Source organism: Amblyomma maculatum, chromosome 1 (genome assembly GCF_055883805.1).
Source record: "Amblyomma maculatum isolate TAMU_Amacu chromosome 1, ASM5588380v1, whole genome shotgun sequence".
Taxonomy (NCBI): domain Eukaryota; kingdom Metazoa; phylum Arthropoda; class Arachnida; order Ixodida; family Ixodidae; genus Amblyomma; species Amblyomma maculatum.
The window spans coordinates 341609817-341629433 of record NC_139344.1 but is presented as its reverse complement, the minus strand read 5'-3'; the positions used below and the strand labels follow the sequence as shown (position 1 = coordinate 341629433).

The window sequence follows — 19617 nt, the reverse complement described above, 5'->3', positions numbered from 1 at the left end:
GTCCATTGGCACTGAGAGTTTGAATGCCTTAAATTCTTGTGTGTGTGTGTGTGTGTGTGTGTGGGGGGGGGGGGGGGGGGGGGGCATTGAAATTTGGCCTTGTTGCGCTGTTAAGACAACATGAGCTTGCCAGTATTTGCCAGATAAAAGGATGTTTAGGAGCCTTCATTAAATGTTTTTGTTGTCGTTGTTTTCTTTACCCAGCAGCCAGCCCTAAAAAGCCAGAAGTGCCTAAAAAACCAAGTAACATCTCTGTGCTGCGAATGTCCAAAAAACGACCGGCACCACAGCCAAAGGTCTCAAAGGCTCCAGACTTTTCGGAGCGCCCTCTTTCACAAGGCCCCAATGACTCTGGGTCTGAGCACTGGACGCAGGTCTAAAAGTGCTCCTGACAGTTTTTTTTTTTTTTTTTTTTTTTTTTTTGCAATTGCCTTATCGCACAGAAAAGATTCAGTGTGTGACCAACCCATCCTTGTTTCATTGAGCGCAAGATTTTCAATGTGCTGACGTCATATTTATTTTTCTCCTTTCAGTGAAATGTGGTTTATTGGAAAAATGATTTCAAATTGTCGTTTTCATCTCTCCCTTGTGTATAGAATGTTGTAGAGCCAATGCATTAGTATTGGATGCTGCTTGTAGTATTCTGCAGCAAAAATTACCCTGCATTTGTTCAAAGGCGCTGCTACTTAAGTGGATTTCGGAACGCTACTGTGCAGAGAGCAACTCTCCGCAGTCAGTATGTTGAGACTTTTTACTGAGATTCACTCTTTACTTGCATCTTTTCTGGCTTATGCTGAAAAGGTGGCTGACCAGAGGTTTTCAGGGATGTTGGAGATGAGTCTGTTGATCGTAATGCAACCTTGTCCTTGTCCTTTTTCCTTGCTTTTAGTATTTATTGCTAGATTTATTTTACAAGCCTCTTTTCTTTCTTTGTTAGTGACATTTTACGTTGTAGAAATGCCATTTCTCGACACATCACAGAAATGGACTGATTTTAACATCTTGTAGTGTGGTTTATGGCCTTGACTATTTTTATTCTCATTACTACCTTTCCTTTTTCAATTACCTAATTTAGGTACCATGTCCCTCATAGCCCGAGTTGCTTTAGGACCTCTATAAATCAAACTGATTTGGGCACTGAGGAATTAGCTTTTTATTTGTGTAACAGGAAGGGACGTGTATACCTGTAGTTGCCTATAGAATCCTCAGTTAAAGCAAAAAATGATGTGGCTAATTAGAAACAAACTTGTGTGGGCAAGGCTTCTTCCAAAAATAGTGCACTTTGCAAAGAGGTTTGCAGACAGTGAGAACTTGTCAAGGTTGCCAGTGCCAATCATTGCTGCCTCTGGGGAACACAAGAATTGCAATATAGCACCATAGCTAGAAGATTTTTACTTGCTCCTGCACCAATGCTGATGCCCAAAAGTGTGATTTGTCGTAACGCTGCTTCATATGGTGTCTTCGTCCCTATGCACTTCAGTGACATCCTCTCGATGATGTGAAGTATGGTGTGAAGTATAGGGTGACATTGAAAACAGTGAGACATTTCTTTTTTTTTTTTTTTTTTTTTTTTTTTTTTTTTTTTTTTTAAATGTCTGTAATAGTAATAAGAACTATCTTACTGCTTTATGTATTATTTGTATTCTGGTAGTATCTTCAGTGTTGTTTAAGAATGCGGTGAGCTCGTAGCAGTACATTGCCAGTTTTTAGTTTTCTTTTTTGTTACATTTTGACTGCCCATAGCCACTAGATGCCCGTGTATAAAAATCTTGCTCGACTCATTTTGCACTATTTTTGTGCAGTATTGTAAAAAAAAATGGAGAAGGAGGCTGTGCACAGTAACTTTAGGAGGCTGATATAATAGGCTGATGTGCAAGTTCCCTGATAACCTGTGTATAGTTAGCTGCTCTGGAGAACTTTGCAGACGGGTGACTGAAACACAGAGGTCTGACTTTGCACGTTGATATTTTCAACTCAGTGATAAAGGTACCTGTCATGTAAATCGCACTCTGATCCACAGTTGATGTTTTCATTGCTGCGAGCTTCACTTCCTTTCTGTTAACACTGCAGTAAACATGCTGCAAAGTTGTGCTCTATTCGTTTGGTTCATGTAATTTGCACGTATGAAATCGACAGCGAATACCTGGATCTGATCATTGCAGTTGCCCATTTTTCATTCGGAATTGTTTAATACCAGTTGTCGAAGAAGCAGATACATCAAGATTTTTCTTCTTTTTTTTTTTTTTTTAAACTCCCCGTCCCCCCTTTTTCTTTTCTTTTTTTTCTTGCCCCATTATGTGGGTTACAGTGCTGAATCCCTTGATAAATATTCAGAAACATTGTTTCACCTGTGGGTTCGTTTCTTAAATAGTGCAACTGACCTTGGTGCACAATTGTTGTCATAGTGCACTTCGTCAGCTCTTTTATTTTAATCTACAGCCTTTGCTGAAAGCTCTGGAGAAAGATGAAGATGCTTCCTGTCATATCTCCAAACTTCTTAAGATTCTGAGGTAGTAGCACATCACAATTTTCACCAACTCCTTGTGTATTGCTCAGCTTGTTATGATGCCTTAATTCAAAAGTGTTGTACAGAAGAAAAGATTTGGAGCTACTTTTTCGGAATTCAGTATCCTGTTGTCTGTGCTTCAAGGTTAACAGTACTATCATCGTTTTAGGCGGAAAAATGAAGGCTGACATTTGCCCCATATCTTGGGTTCACTATATGCCGCCTGTTAGCACATTTATTCAAGCAATTGATCATTGCCACTGTTTTGTACCTAACCTTACTATATTTCAGCGCAGTGTTGTTAGCTTTCTGGTTTCACTTTTCATTGGTAGCAGAAGTCTCCTTTGCCATTATAAGCTTTACGGCTTTCGTGATCGAGTTCCTAGAAAAATTTCTGCTTTGGTTTTAGTTCTTGAATGGCTTTTTTTGACACATCAAGAAACGCAGTAGTGTGCACCTGATAAGCTATGTTTCCGTGTATAAAGTTATTAACTTTACTTGATTGCATGCTCGTGAATCATGTGAAGTGTTTTTAATCCAAGGTCAAAGGGAATTTTTTCCATGTCTATTTAACCCATCATACATCGAGTTTTTGAGCAAAATGTTGTGTTATCAATGTGATAGCCAAGTTGACAACGTGCTTGTGCTGTAGAAATGTTTGCAATGTGCGACTTCTTTTTTTTTTTTCCCCTTTCCTAATTCTGTTTTTCTTGCTGCATTCTTGTGTTTGCCAGAATGAGAAGCGAGTGCTCACCTGTTGTAGACTGCTATTACTCTGTGTATATACAAGGCATGTTAACAGTGATAACTCTAGGATGGAATTGTGTAGTTTTTGCCACATACAGCTGCTCAAGCACAACTTTCCCTGTAATGCCCAGGAAAAGGAAATTTAGGATAGTAGTTGTGACTTTGTGGAAAGTGAAGAACTTGTGTATTGACGCAAATAGTACTATACTTTCAGACTCTGCTGCCAAAGCTAAGCACGCAAACAAATGAGATGGTCCTTTGTTCCCGGACCATTAGCATTGGAAGTCCCACGTTGAAAACGTCTGTTTGTCCATCCATCTGAAGCCTCGGTTGTCAAATAGCAAAGTGGAGAACGGAAAATCCTCTTCCCACTTTTATTGGAGAGGGAAGAGGAAAAGAGGGTGAAAGGTGAAGAGTCATGTGTGCAGGTGTGTACTGCATGTCAAATAATGACTGACTGATGTCCACCCATTCATCTGAACCTGTCAGTGGCAATGCCTCCTTCATCCAGCAGGAACATTAATTCTAGCACACACTCCGCCATCTGATCATCTGTAATTTTCTTTGTAATTGTAATGTGGTGAGCTTTGCTTTAAATAATTCCGATTCATGCAATTTGATTCACTTTTGTGAGCTTACTAATAACTGTTAGCATTTGTACAGTCTGTATGATATGTTGGGCATTACAGGGTTAGACGCTGCAAATGCCTATAGACCAACACTTGCCGTTACGTAAGCAATATGCAATGGCACTGCTGTCACTGGCCAGGGTGTAAAGTATGGTTAATGCCCATAGGAATTGCACGAAAAAAAAAAAATGTTTTCAGCATCGATTTGTGAATTGACACTGCGCCCTACTTTATGAAAAATAACAGTGCATTTTAGAATAAGTTGTGGAAGTATGAAACTTCAAACCTGGCTTTGTTTTATATACATGCACTGCATTATGTGCATGTGGTCACCATACTGCTGGGGGTACAAAGCAGGACCACAATCCATAGAAACATGTAAGCAAAATTTCCCAAATATTTTTCTTCTTCCACGGAGTTTCCACAGCGGTGCCCATTCGTTAAGTTAGTGGGTGCCATGAATTAGTGTGACAAAATATGTTAAATCGTTTTGAAGCACCGCAGTATAAGTGTGTTGTGAAACTGGGCTCATTGCCAAAACATGCTCTATCGACTTGATGCTTCTCAGAATCACGCAAGCTTTTCGTGGAGTCTGACGAAGTTGCAGTGTGCACTACATTTCCTCTTAAATACTGTGGTTCAAAATAGACACCCTGCAAACATTTACTTTGAACACTGTCCTCGAACAGCACAATAAGCGATGAGCCACGCACACTTAGAGACAACAGCACCGCCAGACCTACATCGTGTTTACACTCGGAGATGGCGTTCAGGGACGCCAGAGATGGAGGCGGCTGTCTTCCACTACAGTACATGATTCTCTTTTGTTTGCTTTCCATGGTGTTTGAGAATTTTATGTGTTGCTATCTTGACTGTGTAGTATGAATGGCAGTACTTGTGAGGAAATGCAGCGCCTGCTGAAGCTTGTCAGACTCCATGTGAAGCCCCATCGGGAGGGTGACCACATGCGTATATCGCAGTGTTTTAAAAATGCACCGGCTTTGAAATGACGTTTCATACTTTCACAGTATGTTCTAGGATGTGCTTGGCTATTTTTCATGAAGGTTTGATATCATAACCGCTCCGCAAAATTCGAAAACTGCTTTGATAACTTCTGTTTTTATGTTTACCCTTTGGCTTTAACCCTACCTTACACCCTAGCCAGCTCCTTTTGCGAGCGCCTTCTGTTTGTAAGCAGTGTTGGTCAACAACTCGTTCTGGCTACATGTCTGTGCAAGCCAGTTTGTTTTAGCGAGTCCCAATATCGAGCTTCAGATGTTACCATGATCTCCTGTTTCCTGTTGTCAGTGTTCATAATGTTGGAGAAGTCAAGACTGGGTGTTGAGATAGCGATATTTTTAGACAATAGAATGTATTTTTGACGCATTTTATGCAGCAAGATGTTCTTGTTATCCGTGTGCGTGTGTGCCTGTTGCCATTGTGGTCCTTATTTTTAGGCTTGACAGGAAAACAAAAACTTATGCAATGATGTCCATCAAAAACTGTTTTTTAGAAATTCTGATTCTAGTCCCTTCAGGCTAGGAGTCATTAATACCATCAAAATGCAAAATCGCAAAAATAAATGTCAACAACTTTCGAAATCTGCTTTAGCTGTGGAGCTGGCAAGAAAGTAGTCGGCATGTTTAATTGTTTACCATTGCACCGTCACGCCATTTTGCTCAAGAGAAGTAATGCTCGAACTGTGACCTTGACTGTGACTGCCTTTTGTGTTCACATTGTGGGATGGAGGTCACATTATTGCTTTGGGCTGCAGTGGCCTTGACCTCTACAGTTTGTTCCTAAACATACAATTCACATTCTTCCCTTCTCACACCTTCCAATTCTCATCAGTTCTAAAGAAAATGTGCTAAACGTGCCAAAGTGATAGGTGCTTCATTTTACTCTTTTATAGTAGCAATGAACTAGCTTTGTTTTGATTATTTAAATAAAAACCTAAAATGCATATGCACAAATACTTTGTTTTCCATCATCTTATAACGGTTGCTGAAGTTTCTAGAGATGCCTGCTAGAGAAGCTAAATCATCAAATCAAGCATTTGAAAAGTGATTGTAAGAAGTGCTTATAAATTATTTCATTTCCTTGGGGAATGTGGGCAGGCATCATTATTTACATACAGGGGTGCAAAATGTCAAAATCTGTCCATAAACTGAAGCAATACCCGTTGCAATTTTTAGGCTACGATAGAGATGTTGAATGTTGCGTACAGGTGGCTTGTAAAGCAAGAAAAGCCTTTTATGTTGCGAGCTTTGCTCACCTGTATGAACAATTGCGACATGTGCATACCTTACAGGCATGCCGTGATCCCTGCTGCTGTTGCGGAGCAGTTTAAGTTATTTGATTGCTAGGCTTTGGTCCTTGTTTGGCTTATAGCGCATTTGTTGTACAGGGTGCCTTAGTGCCCATCAGTGCAATGTGATTTTAACTGCAAGCCTGGTAGGGGCTTTCTGTCTGAGACGCTGTGCCTTCAGTCAGTGTAGCATCACTTTACGGTTTACATCAGTTGCTGTTTCATCTTGCGCCCTTTTTGGCTGTGAAGTCATGCAATTTGTATGTACATACTGAAATTAAATTGCCCATTCATTTGTGGCACACTTCTCTGGTGGTGGCATTAGTGTCTACAACAATAATTTGAATATTTGCATCCTGTCAATGACGACAAAAATCTTAGCACATCAAATATTTAATAACGGCACACATCACAATATGACCGTAAGTCTTCGGTCATCGTTTTTTTTTTTGTCAGGCGACAAGGTCTGCTTTTCAGCCATCTAGTTAGGCATTTACACTGCCCCTGACGCTGTCCAAAGTCACGAGGGGTGAGGCTGTGAAGCTTCCTAGCTCGCCGGATACCGACCTCCAAGTGCATTATAAATGTCTTGCCACATGCCTCAGAAGTAGACTATATAACTTTATGCTTATTCAAGGACTTGAAAGCCAGTTTGCTGCTTCTAGCACTGTTTAAATGAAGCTATTACTCTTTTTCTGTTTTACTAAAGCTTTGACAAACTCATCCACCACCACACCAAAGCAGACGTAGAACTTAAGCTGCATGATTCAACTTCAAGAGTAGCAGGGCACATTGCTAGATGTAATATTAAAATTAACTGCAACAAAAGTAAAACGTTCAATGCAAGTTTCCTTGAAAATTGCTCACTGCTTGTGTCTGAACAACTTGATTGCACTCATGACCATGATTACAGTGCTGTTGAGCTTTAAAGTACGTATTACTGTGCTTTCTCCAGCCCTGCCATTAATAACACTGAGCCATTTGAGTTATTGTAATCAGCCGATTCTAACAAGCATTTGGTTTTGATGGTCAGAAAAATGTAAAAAGAAAATTTGATCCACTGGTTTGAACTGGCATTCATATCTGCTTCTGCACTGGTCTTCAATGCCTTCACAGTTCTGATTCATATCTGCTTCTGCACTGGTCTTCAATGCCTTCACAGTTTTGTTTCATACTCTATCATTAGGTGTTCCAGTTCTGAGTTTTTGAAAATTGAGCAGATTTTTGGGAAGGGTGCTTAAATAAAAATGCTGTATTCATTCTTTTTTGGCAAACACTTTCGTATGGAAGAGTTGCCATTTCTTTGGTGATATAACATGGTATTCCTGGTGATGAAAAGTTTGCCTTTGCATTTATCTAATTGATGCACGAATGGGTTTTAGGTACTAGTAAAACAATTATAGCTGTGCTTGCAAAATGAGGTGTTCTTACCAATAAACAAATGTGAAATTAAATGAACCATTGGACAAAAATGCAAGAGGATTTATAAAATTTGTATTGCATGTTATCACTGTTTTGTTGAGTGGAAAGGGTGGGTCTGTGTGCTGACAATGGCATTAGAACTGCTGCTTAGCCATCTAAGTAACATCATTTATCCATGGAACAGGGCCATGCTAGCAGGCTATATATGGTGACAGTGCAGAGCCTGCCAGCCTGTGCAGGCACATGTGGAGCAATGCCATTAATGACGGTACACTGTTTCACTATGCTCCAGGCTTGTGTACTTTTGTTCATTTTCCCTTCCGACAGGGGTGCAACTCTCACTGATTAGCCAGCTAGCTGTGAAGTTTGTCAAGGTCAAGGATACTGACTTTCCTCAGTTATAACAAATTGGATCTGGAATACCTTTATCAATTTCTTTTTTAGACCAAACCAATATCTCCACTTCCACTCTATCTATGATGTCACAGTTCAATATGCTAATGCTAAATGAGGAAGGAAAGTAAGAAGCAGTCACAATGTAGTAGTAGGGCTCGATGTCTCCAATAAAATCCCAAATGCTGCTGCAAAGGAAGGCTGTTTCTTTGGAATTTGAATCTGATTTTAATGCAGATTTTAGGTAAGGTTCAGTTCAGGTAAAAAAACAAAATTGCATTAGAATCGGATCCATTTAGCATTTAATTTTAAGCAGTAAAAAATTCTAATAAAAGGAAGCTGTAATCCTGCTTTAAACCATAGTACAGAGCAGTTGAGTTGTGGCGAAGTCACAATTCCTAGGTGTACTGTTTGCAAAGTAGGAATTTATGGGAGGGGAAACCACATTCACGGAAGCGGGCACGGGTATTTCATGACGGTCAGCTTGTACTAGTTGGTGAGTCATATCTGTAGGTGCGAGAAATGGCTGATGAGCTTATCTTTGGCAAGCGTGACAGAGCTTGTCTTGTTTCCTGCTCCCATTGGCTATGTATCTCTAAGCACGGATGTTTAGAAGTGTAGAAAAAAACCACAGGTGTTCCCCCATCCTGTATCTAGCAGAACTTTAAGTTCGACTAGTTGGTAGGTAATGATAATAAAACAGCATGTTCACCTTTTCTCTGGTCATTGTCTTTTTAATTGTTTTATTATGAATCCATCCTGTATCTTTCCTTTGTGGCCATGCTGCATGGACAGAACAGCTCGTTCACAGGAGTGTTCTGGAGGAATTCAAAGTGACAACTGAAGCTGCGTGTAAAATAATATAAAAGAAAAAGTGGACCAAAAAGATGCCAATAATTTCGATACACAAGATGTCAAAATGAGTAAGACAAAAACCATAAACACGCAAAAAAGAGCATTGCTTTCTGCCCGTCAGCATAATGAGCTGCATTAAGAGCGTGCTGCTGGATGTCGGACATTCTCCACCAAAAATAGTATTGGTCATCACAGAGTACCAGTAGAGTACAGCAGAATAGTACCAGCAGACGATCAGTCATCTCAGAGGAATTTACAGGTGCAGGACCTCCAATGTGGCTGAGCCAGTGTGCATGTACAGTCGGCAGCAAAAGATTACAGGATGCCAGTGTGAACAAAAAATTTGCTGCAATGAAGTTGCCATACATGTGATAGGGGAGCATGCTAAGGCCGGTAGTAGCAATACCAGTGACGCGACAGCAGTGCAATAAAACCTTGTTAATTCAGACTTGAAATGAGTGGAAACAATGTCCGAGTAACAGAAGGCCAATGGTCTCCACAGAAAAATGCCAAAACCATTCGCATTATAGTTAGTAAAGTTATTCGGCGAAAAATAATGACTTTGATTATGCTTTCCCACTAAAAACTATGTGACGTCATCCTGGCATCCACAATGGCTTCCAACCCTTTTTGCCTGTTCCAATGTTGTGCTTCACTAATGTGGCCAGCTTAAAAATAAGTGCTCCTAGCCCAACCAATCAGAAGCATCTAGCACTAGGATCGCAGATGGAGAGTGCACTCTTACAACAAGCAGACAACAGCATGTTCATGGAAACTCCTATCGTGTAGGGTTGCATCACCAACCGTGCTACCATGCTAACGTTGACCAATACAGGAGTATGAACCTTGCAATTGACTACCATCAAAACAGCCATTAAGTTTATACTACCTAGTGTATGATGCAAGTAAAAAAAAAAAAAGCAGTTGGTAATTATGGGACGTGTGGCGTGTGTCACTCCGCTGAACAGTAAGCAAAATCAATTTTTGATATTTGACTATATCAAACAAGCCACAGGTATCAAAATTCTTGTGCTTATATTTTGGCCTCATGGCTAGCTTTTTATTTGGGCAATACGAAAAGCTTTAACAGTAGACTACTTTCTGTCATGGAGGCATTCTGTGCGGCAGTTACTGCAGACTGTAGCTGTACCTGATCATATCAGGAAATATGGCGGGGCTGTAGTTCATTCACCGTGGAGAGTGTCAGAATAGTTGGGTGTAAAAAATGGATTCAGCTGTAACAATGAAACTCTTTTAGAGGAAAACCTCGAAGAAATGCTGTGAAAGTTCCCACACTAGCCCAACACATGCGTTAAAACTACTGAAGTGAAAAATGCACCACTGAAAATTTAACCTGTGAACAGAGGAGAGCATTGCAACGCAGCTACTATTCCAAGTGCCAGCTTGTTGCGCAATGTTGCATGCAACAAAGTGATAGACTGGGGTTGCACAACAATAGTTTGCAGCAATATTGAAAAACTATGAAACCAGCATGGGTCATTTGCCATTGAGATGAAAACCGCATGGCAATGATATGATTCACAGTTATGTCAAATGCTTTACCATGGGCGCGCCATCAAAAAAACACAAAACTGAACATTGGTTTTTAAGCAGAATACGTGCAGTTAAATAGACCGTGCTCTGAGGGAAAGAATATGAAGGGGGAACGGTGGAATGAAAGTGAGAGGAGTTAGTTGATTTATGGTTCAAACTATTACGAATGCTGCAGTAAAGGAATAATTTCGTCAATTTCATGTTCTTTAATGTGCACTGACATCGCACAATGCACAGGCGACGTGCGTTTCACCTTCATTGCAATGTTGCCAATGCGACTGGGGTAGTACCTGGGATCTTTGGCTAAGTTGTGCTGTGGTCGAAAGCAGCAGAATAGCTTCGGCCACCCGTGGTTGTTTATCCGTGGGGTGCATCAAGATGGCACAGCATTCAGACACCTCATTTCTTCTCTACAGAAATGTGGCCACCACGGCTCAGACTGAACCCGCATCCTTGGGCCCGATAGCAGCCAAACGCCGTAACCAACTGGGCCACCGTAGCTGGTCATATCAGGAGTGGCCTCCGTGGTAATTGCGTCCACACCTTCTTTCACTACAAGGCCCATCTTTGGGAGTTCTTTCGAATTAATTCGCATCCAGTGCCTGATGGGGACATCTGATAGGGGCTCGCTTTAGGCCTAAATTAACAAGGTTTCACTGTACAGTCAATTTTTATCCATGTTGATGCATCAAGCTTTGCTGCTGACACAAACACATACACAGTTTAGCCCTTACCTCCGGAACAAATGTCTCAATACTCTCAGTGCAGATGAGCAGCCAGAGCACTCAGCCATCCATACACTTGTGAACACAAACTTTTCAACCAAGTTTAGTGCAAACTGGAGGCCAATGAATACTTCAGCATACTGATATATCTAGGCAACACTTGCAAATTTCTGTCGCCATATCTCCACATTCAGGACAGGCAGCAAGCACATCTTTCAGGCATCTTAATGTGCTATATGCTTATGGGCATGGCATTCAGCGCATGTATACAGATATGGTGGAACAATGAGCACTGCATACATGAAAGTCGAGTACCTTACAAAACAAAATTTTCCAAGTAGCATCTAGAACCTTCTGAATATTGACAGCACCCTGTAGAAGATAGTTTATGGAAAGCAGGCAAATGACCTCGTATATCATGACGAGCGCAGTATTGCTCGTGGTACAGTAACCACTTTTAGTAACAGCACACAGCTTTGGATTCGGAAAAGGTTTCTCAGCATTAGGCACAACCCTTCTGATCGTTTCCTCTGGACACCACTACACCACCTTTTTTTTTGGCAGTGCTCTCGTTTTTAGCCACTGTGATGAACTGAATGCTAGGACACTTTTCTACTCACTCCAAAGTTATGACAGTTGGCCTGAACAGACAGATTACTCTGCTCCAAGCCACTATTTTAACTGAAAGTGCTTATTAGGGGTAGAAAATGTTTAAAAGTTACACACGTGTTGCCATCACCAGTTATTTTTGCAAACAAAGTGTGATACGTCAAGGCAGTCTATCATTAGCCATACTCCTATTTACTTCCAAATAGTAATCAAGGTCAGTTTCAAAAAAATGCCCTGACACCACAAGTTTGGATCAAGTAGCAGAAAAGCTTAAATCTAGGGGTGTGCAAATACTCGAAATTTCAAATATGAATCGAATATGTTTGTTATTTGCTCAATATTCAAAAAACTGATTTTCGAAATTTTCGACAATGTGCGCAAAGTGAAGCACTGGTCAAAATCAGGAAAAAAACGTCCTCCTTTCGGTTTCATCTAAGACGGCGACATCCACCGTGAAGGTGTTCATCAGGTAAAATTACTTGATGCAGAAGATGTTTGGCAGTTTTTTCTTTAAGGCTCATTCGATAATTTGAGCTTTCAGTTAATTCGGACATTTTTTTGGTCCCTTAAGAGCCGAATTAGAGTTTGCTGTATTTAGCAGCTATATCACAGCTCTACCCTGTTTTCCAGTACAAAAAACTAGTTTCCAGAATACTGTATAAAATTTATACCAGATTTTTCAGTAGGATATATACTTCATTGCAATTTTAGTCTAATTTTATTTGTGAGTACCATGCGAATTCTGAAATAAAGAAGATGAACTGTGTTTGCTATTCTTTAATTTTCTTTTCTTTTATTTAACTGATCAGATATTTGATTCGATATTCGTAGGCCACTTTTTCCCATATTTGCATTCGAAAAATATTTGCAAACCCCTTCTTAAATCCAATTTTCAATGTAACTTCACAAAACTTGTATCTGAGCTAGATGGCACATAGCTTTGGAAGGGGAAAAAGCACTTTTCGGCTGCCAGACAAAGGTACTGACATAGAGAGGCAGAGAATCGATTTTTACAAAGAATAAAAATTCAACAAAGTTGCCCAGCATCCATTCAACACCCAGGTATAGTGCCTGCTTTCGATAATGTTTGAAAGTCGTCTCTCATCCAATTTCCAGTGCAAATATATACATGTGAAAAAGCAGGTAGCAGCCATGTAATTAGCTTAGAGTAGTAATATTCGAGTCATTAGAGAGGAAGTCCGCTGAGAGAGCCAAATGACATTTCTACTCTCGCCACTGCAAGTGAACACTTTACAAAATCCCATCATTTCTTTATGGAGGAAGCTCACTATAAGACGGGAAACTGCCTCGCGAGAAATAATGGTTCTAGATTTCCATGTGCCAAACATTGAGTTTGTTTTCTTTTTTTGCTGTCAGTCCCTTTGTCTTAGAGACAATAACTGTTACTGATTGGGCACAATGGCACTAAGATTAAGTGGACTACAAATTTTCAACAACCTCACTTGCATCTTCCAAGCTTGTACTTGCGCATGATGTCTATGAGGAACTCGAATCGCTGCACCCTGTTGCGCAGTCTGTGCTGCGGGTTCTGCACATGGTCCGCAAAGTATGACGACGGCTTGTGTGGCACATGCACCAGCCACACGTGGGGAAGCACGAGAAAGACGTAGCCGGCCGCAAAGAGTTCGGTCACGTGAGTGATCTTGTTCATGCCGTAGCCCGTGAAGCGCTCGTCGTACAGCGGAAGCTGGCCAGTGTTCTTGAGCACCAGGTACGGCTCATACTTGTCACTGAACGTTTGTACCACGTACGGCTTGTCAGTGCGGTACCATTTCCAGTAGTCGGTACTCTGGTGGGACTCGGGCGTGATGTCATGTCGGAATGGCTGCACAAATGGATCCTGCCTGTGCAGCAGTTGCATAAGCTCCTCCTTGGTCTGGGCGACTCCGTCAGTCTTCTGTGGCAGCTCCAGGTATTCAAAGGCTGGCACCACAAATGCTACCTTGTCTGTGTTGGCCACCGATCTGCAATTAAAAGGCATAAGAGAAATTCACTTCGTGTTCAAATTGTGTCCATTTGAGTGAGCCACTAATACAGAACAGCTCCATTTTAGCCTTTGCTTGAACACTTGTGGAAGAAAAAAAATTAAGGAACAGATCAATATGATCACGGCTTCCTTCTCCTTATCTTTGTCATTTCGTCGTTGTTTTTATTACAAACTATAAAACACGCAACCGAAAATCATGTGCTATACAGCTTTAATATTGGTTCATAAGCATAAACATCTTGGTTTATACTTCATACCTGTCCTTTATGATGAAGTAAAACATGCTGACTTCTAGGCTTTATGCACAGAAATGCAAAAAGTTGCTACCTCAGGCAAAGGAATTGCTCATAGTATCTAATATTCAAACTGTGCTCTGTAGAATCTATGGTTGGCATATAATGTGAATAGTTTTGACAGGATTCAAAACCGAAATGATTCGCTTCATCTTTTTTTCTGCAAATGATACCAGGAGTTTCAGTGTTTCAAGAGGGAATGAAATCCTTGTTTGGAAACCACCACAGAAATGTCTGTGAGTATATACACTGGATCTTTCAGCAAACATTTTCAAAAATTCCTGAAAATAGTGGTTTAACACTAATATTTGCAGGAGCAAACTCTTTACCACAACAGATGCAATATGCTGCAAACTCATCTAATCATCCAGCAAATTAACTAAAAACCACTAATTAAGTTTTAATTATCACAGTTAAGTGGTTATCATTGGGAGTATGAAACCATGGACAAGATGATGCCATATCGGTATTTGAAATTAAAAAAAAAACTAATTTTTCTAAAGCCCTGTAGCACGAGGAAATCCAATGCTTTCTTTCCCATACTAAACCGAAATTGGGTGCAAGAGGCACGCAGAAAGCTCTGTAAGGAAGTTACATCCGGTTATGACGTGAGCAGTGGTGACGCCACTTGGTTTGAACTGCAAATGATATTGCGCCACATCACGCATATTCTTTTGTCTCGCAGCTTGGTGCACGGGAAAGACCAGTCATTGCCAACTGCATGGTTCAATATTTTTATGAGCAATGGACTGAAATAAAGTGCATGACATGTCACAGTAGAGCAATACCATACATACAATAAGGGGGGATATACCTCGTATATCTGTGGGTACTGTAATAAAAATTTAGCACGAACACTTAAGACTACTTACATGTATGAATGTGAAAGCATTATAGTCCCTTGAATGAAAAGTATTTGAGTTATGTTTTCAACATGTAGTAAAGCTCTTTTGGCTGGTATTGTATTCAGTGTGTGAGTTACGCACAACCTTTTGCAGAAGCACTTCAGACTGCTATTGCGTGAGCGCTGGCGCGACGGAGTCATGTCGCAGGTCGTCTGATGCCAGCGTCCGCTCCCTCCTCCGACACTTCATCCCGTTCCGGTGCTTTGTACGCTGTCCGCTAGCTCTTTCTTTTCCTATGCCATCTGCAATCCTATTTCTCTGCACTCCTCTCATGTCCTTTACTCTCCAGTGTCCTCTCTGGCTATGTTTCTCTACTTCAAAGCTGCCGTGGTAGCTTTCCTCTCCACTTCGGAGAGTAGAGATGGCAAGCAGTGGAGAGGAATTTTCTGTATCATGACACCGACTACAACTACGGATTTCGTTATCATGGGACAAATAAGGCTTTCGCTCTTAAAGGGCCACTGTCCACCCTCCGGTCGAAAATATTTTCTTCCCCCACGACTGTGAGGCTTTGCTCCCAGAACGCAAGGCCAAAAAAAATGTTTTTGAAAAGAGTAACTAATAACGCAGTTACAGCCACCGCAATCACCCGATTCTGTCATGTTTCTCTCCTCCTGTTCCCTCGCAAAGTTTTTTCACTCTCCTGCCCGGTCGTCTAGCCTCCGCAAGCCAAATTCCCCTTCCTCCTCCACGTTTGGTGGGAGGTAGGGCGTGACACTCTGCATGTGCAAAAATGAAACGGGTGAGGGAGCACGCGCCGCTGCATTTATTGCTTTCAGTCCGGCCGTGACGATGCTAAAGCGCGCAGCGAGTGGCGCACACAATTAGTTATGTACCCCCATCCTTCACCCGTCAGTCAGCGAGGTGGACCAATGGATGTCGTTGCTTCCCAGACATCAGCCTAGGGAAGCGTAGAGAAAGGGGAAGCTGGCTTCCCGGAGGGGAGGATGAGAGAGATTTGATTCTGTAGCATTTTGCACAGACTATCTCTGGTACCTAATCGAAGCATTGGGCTACTTTGCTTAAAAAGCCATACCCTGGACAGTGGCCCTTTAATGAAGAAATAAATTGTCCTCAGTGCCTTTCTTATATAAGGCTGTAAAAATGGTGCACTTTCTTTGCGTGGCTTCATTTGCCGACACATGACGCCACTAAGCTTAATATGAAATATTACCTTGTGGAAAGAAGGAAGTGCTTGTGAAAGTCAGGTGACGGCTGGAAATCAGCATCAGCTGCAAGAAGATATTCGCAGTTTGTTTGCTTTATGGCAGCATTGCGCAGGGCATTGATCGGGTAGTCTCCAGAGCCTGGCATGCCATAGGCGAGTGACACATGGCTGTCCGGGTGCAATTTGAGGTTCTGCAACTTTTTCTGGACGTACAGCTTCTGCCAGTCACCATCTGTCTTGCCCCCCTGTCAAAAAGATACACACATTTAGACATGCATGTTTTTATTGCGAAAGCAATACTACTCTAGGTTTCGAGCCTTCAGCGTAGCGCGGCCAGTAGCCACGTCTTACCCACGTGACGCTGTGATGTCACACCCCACGTGACACTAGGGTGAGAGCTGGGCTACCAACTCGAGCAGTCGGCAGGAGCTGCCAACTTGGGTCTCTCATTTCACATGGGACGGTTATGTCAGAATCAGCCTGCTAGGACCCTGGCATTCATGTTACCCCTATAGGCCACTAAGGCACGTTCATACGGCTTGGTTAAAGCGGGGCTTTATATGTGGGCTGAAGAAGAAGAAAAAGAGAAGAAGAACGCTCGGTCACCTGCAGCTAATGCTTTCGCTCAATATTTGGTTCAGCAGCTTTGAACCCTCGTAATTTTTTGCAGCTGTGCTATACTAGTGTATGTAAGGAATGAAGATAGATAGAAGACAATCAAAAGTGCTATTTTTAATCCATAGTGAAGAAATTTCAGAGCTGCGGTGAAATGCAAAATTACTACAAGTATGCAATAAAGAGGGCCTAGCCAAGTGAGCTCAGTATTAAAATACTTACATATGTAATACACGAATATGGTATCACCCCTACTCAATACAAGGAGCTCAAAAAGGTGGCATTCACACTAATTTAAACATTGAAATAGAGCACAGAGTATGAATCAAAAACACGGAGATTTAACTAATAATTTGTCACTTGCATCATACCTTAGAGTGGACAGCAACGACACATTATATTACTGGCGACACTTATGTGAAATCAGGCTAGTTAGCAGTAATATATTATCTTTACTGTTCTCTGCTACTAATTAAGACCATTAATCAGCAACAATACACAATGTCCAACTGAAAAACTATCGCATCCACCCTTACTGATACATAAGCGTCCCTAACTTTGTATAGTGTCCTCGTTTTGAATCGACTGCAAAAATAAATTGTATTATGCATATGATACTTCTGTTACAAGAACACTTCCGTTTCTCATTGAACTTGATCTGCATTGAGGTTTTCAAGAAGGATTGAAGCATCTGGTGCTACGTGGTCATTTTGAATGACCATTGAAGTTTCCTTCGTGTGTGTTAGGCGATGTCAAGGGTGGGGCTCCCACTATCGAATGTGTTTGAAAACTCAAGAGCGCTTTATGAAGCGGCTTCGAGCCGAGCAAGGTTGGGCTCAATTGCACTCAAAAGTTGTCGTGTGACAGCCTCGATCTGAATTGAGTTGAATGCAGACCGAGTTCAAAGAGGATCGAAAGTGTTCATGTGACAGAGGTATAACATCTGTGCACACATATGAATGGGAATAAACAGCACAAGTTTTAACCTTCTAACCTTGCGTGTGCATTGTCTGGTGGGAAATTGCAACCATGGTATGGTTGCATCTGGTGCTACGTGGTCATTTTGAATGACCATTGAAGTTTCCTTCGTGTGTGTTAGGCGATGTCAAGGGTGGGGCGCCCACTATCGAATGTGTTTGAAAACTCAAGAGCGCTTTATGAAGCGGCTTCGAGCCGAGCAAGGTTGGGCTCGATTGCACTCGAAAGTTGTCGTGTGACAGCCTCGATCTGAATTGAGTTGAATGCAGAACGAGTTCAAAGAGGATCGAAAGTGTTCATGTGACAGAGGTATAACATCTGTGCACACATATGAATGGGAATAAACAGCACAAGTTTTAACCTTCTAACCTTGCGTGTGCATTGTCTGGTGGGAAATTGCAACCATGGTATGTGTATGCATGCTGGTATAGATATCACTTGTACAACTGTGCATGACAGCACTTTGTTCCTCGATCTCTGCCGGGCTAATTGGCTGCAGCTCAAAAGGTGTACCACTCCAAACGCAGCAGTTACCTTTACGGGCACGTAAATGACCAGGGAGACAGGTCCTTCCCATAACTGCAGCGTATGCTCCAGTACTGGCAGTCGGTCCATGGAGAGCTGTGTCACCAGCGCCACGTCCTTGATCAGGTGACGCTTTTTGGACGAGCGGACCTTGCCCAGTAGCAGTTCAAATTTGAGCTTCTGCCGGCGGTGCACGGGCGGCAGGTTGCGTGCGGACGTCGGGCAGTCCTCGAGCAGATCGCGGGCCCGGCAGCTCTCACTGGCAGCGGGCTCTACCAGCGGGGTGAGCCGCACGTCCGTGAAGTGCACCACACCGGCGTAGCCGTAGCAACTGAGCATCACTGTGGCCGTGGCGATGGTGCGGTCGGAGCGCGAGGCGGCGTAGACCCCCTCGCGCCGTGCCAGTGTGCTCGTGCTTGCGGGATAGGGCACGCGCAGAAACTCCTCGCTGCCGTCACTCAGCCTGACTAGGACCAGAGCCCCGAGGAACGAGTCGGCCGTCTGAGACTCGAGTTGCTCGGCGGAAACGCGCAGCGAGAGGCTGAAGCTACGCAACGTGAGGTTGCGTCGGAACGACAGGTGCTGGTAAATGGCGCGAACGGTGCCCCGTTTGCATGTGATGGAGAAGGCCTTGGAGCAAAGAGCCCAAGGCTCGTTGAAGCACTGGATGTTGGCCGAAACGGTCGCCTGATCCTGCCACCACCCATTGACGTCGATTTGCCCTTTAGCTATCACATCGCGGGACAAAACGTTCGATTCTGAGCCCTGGGAATAATCGCCGCAGGGCCATCCGCGCACGGTGCGGTTTGCGGCGCCATTCACGTCATAGAGGTCGGTCTGTAAACGTCCGAACCACTGAATGAAGATATAAATTACAGCTGTGGATAAGGCAGAATAAATGGTCACGCCGTAAAAAGCGACGCGGACAGCGAAACGTAGGTTTCTCATTCTGATTCATGCCAGTGCCGGGCTGCTCACACCTCTATTCACAGGTGCTAGCAAAGGACCGAGCAATTCAGGTAACTTGAAGGCCCGGTTGGGAACAAAACAACGGAATTGCAAGGTTGCACTGCACTACCGAGTGCGGTTGACCACGAAGCAGGAACAACGACCACATTTCGCAGAATCGCACTGCTTGACCAGACGACGCTTCAGCCATCATTGCAGGCATTGCGGGTTGGAGCGTTGCCAGCCCCATTTCTTGATGGTGTCTTTCTGTAGCAAGCCGTGTGTGCCGCCTCTGTCAAGGTCCCTCTAATATATTTGGAGTAACAAATAAAGGCATTGTAGCAATATTTTAGATTGCTTCTGTCGTTTAATTATTTTTATTGCTAGAATCTGAAGCGTTGACTGCACCGAGACATGGGGGACTTTGTT

General features: G+C 42.5%; 2 protein-coding genes across 4 annotated transcripts in view; one reads left to right on the top strand and one right to left on the bottom strand.

Moving 5' to 3' along the window:
- LOC146207605 (uncharacterized) overlaps positions 1 to 413 on the top strand; it is a 29361-nt gene extending 28948 nt beyond the window's left edge. For 2 of the 3 annotated variants that reach the window (XM_084589057.1, XM_084589038.1), the window contains one exon: positions 205 to 413. In XM_084589057.1, the coding sequence (XP_084445183.1) occupies positions 205 to 380 (176 nt within the window). In that variant the 3' untranslated portion in view covers positions 381 to 413. The remainder of the gene's footprint in view (positions 1 to 204) is intronic. The other variant, XM_084589049.1, reaches the window with a different exon arrangement.
- Positions 414 to 12477: 12064 nt separating this feature from the next.
- On the bottom strand, positions 12478 to 19616 carry LOC146207604 (uncharacterized). The gene is made up of 3 exons (XM_084589032.1): positions 18250 to 19616; positions 16129 to 16367; positions 12478 to 13733 (listed from the first exon to the last, which is right to left on the bottom strand). Exons 1-3 carry the CDS (start codon positions 19186 to 19188, stop codon positions 13208 to 13210), a joined length of 1704 nt encoding a protein of 567 aa, XP_084445158.1. The 5' UTR covers positions 19189 to 19616; the 3' UTR covers positions 12478 to 13207.
- Between the last annotated feature and the right edge of the window lies 1 nt (position 19617).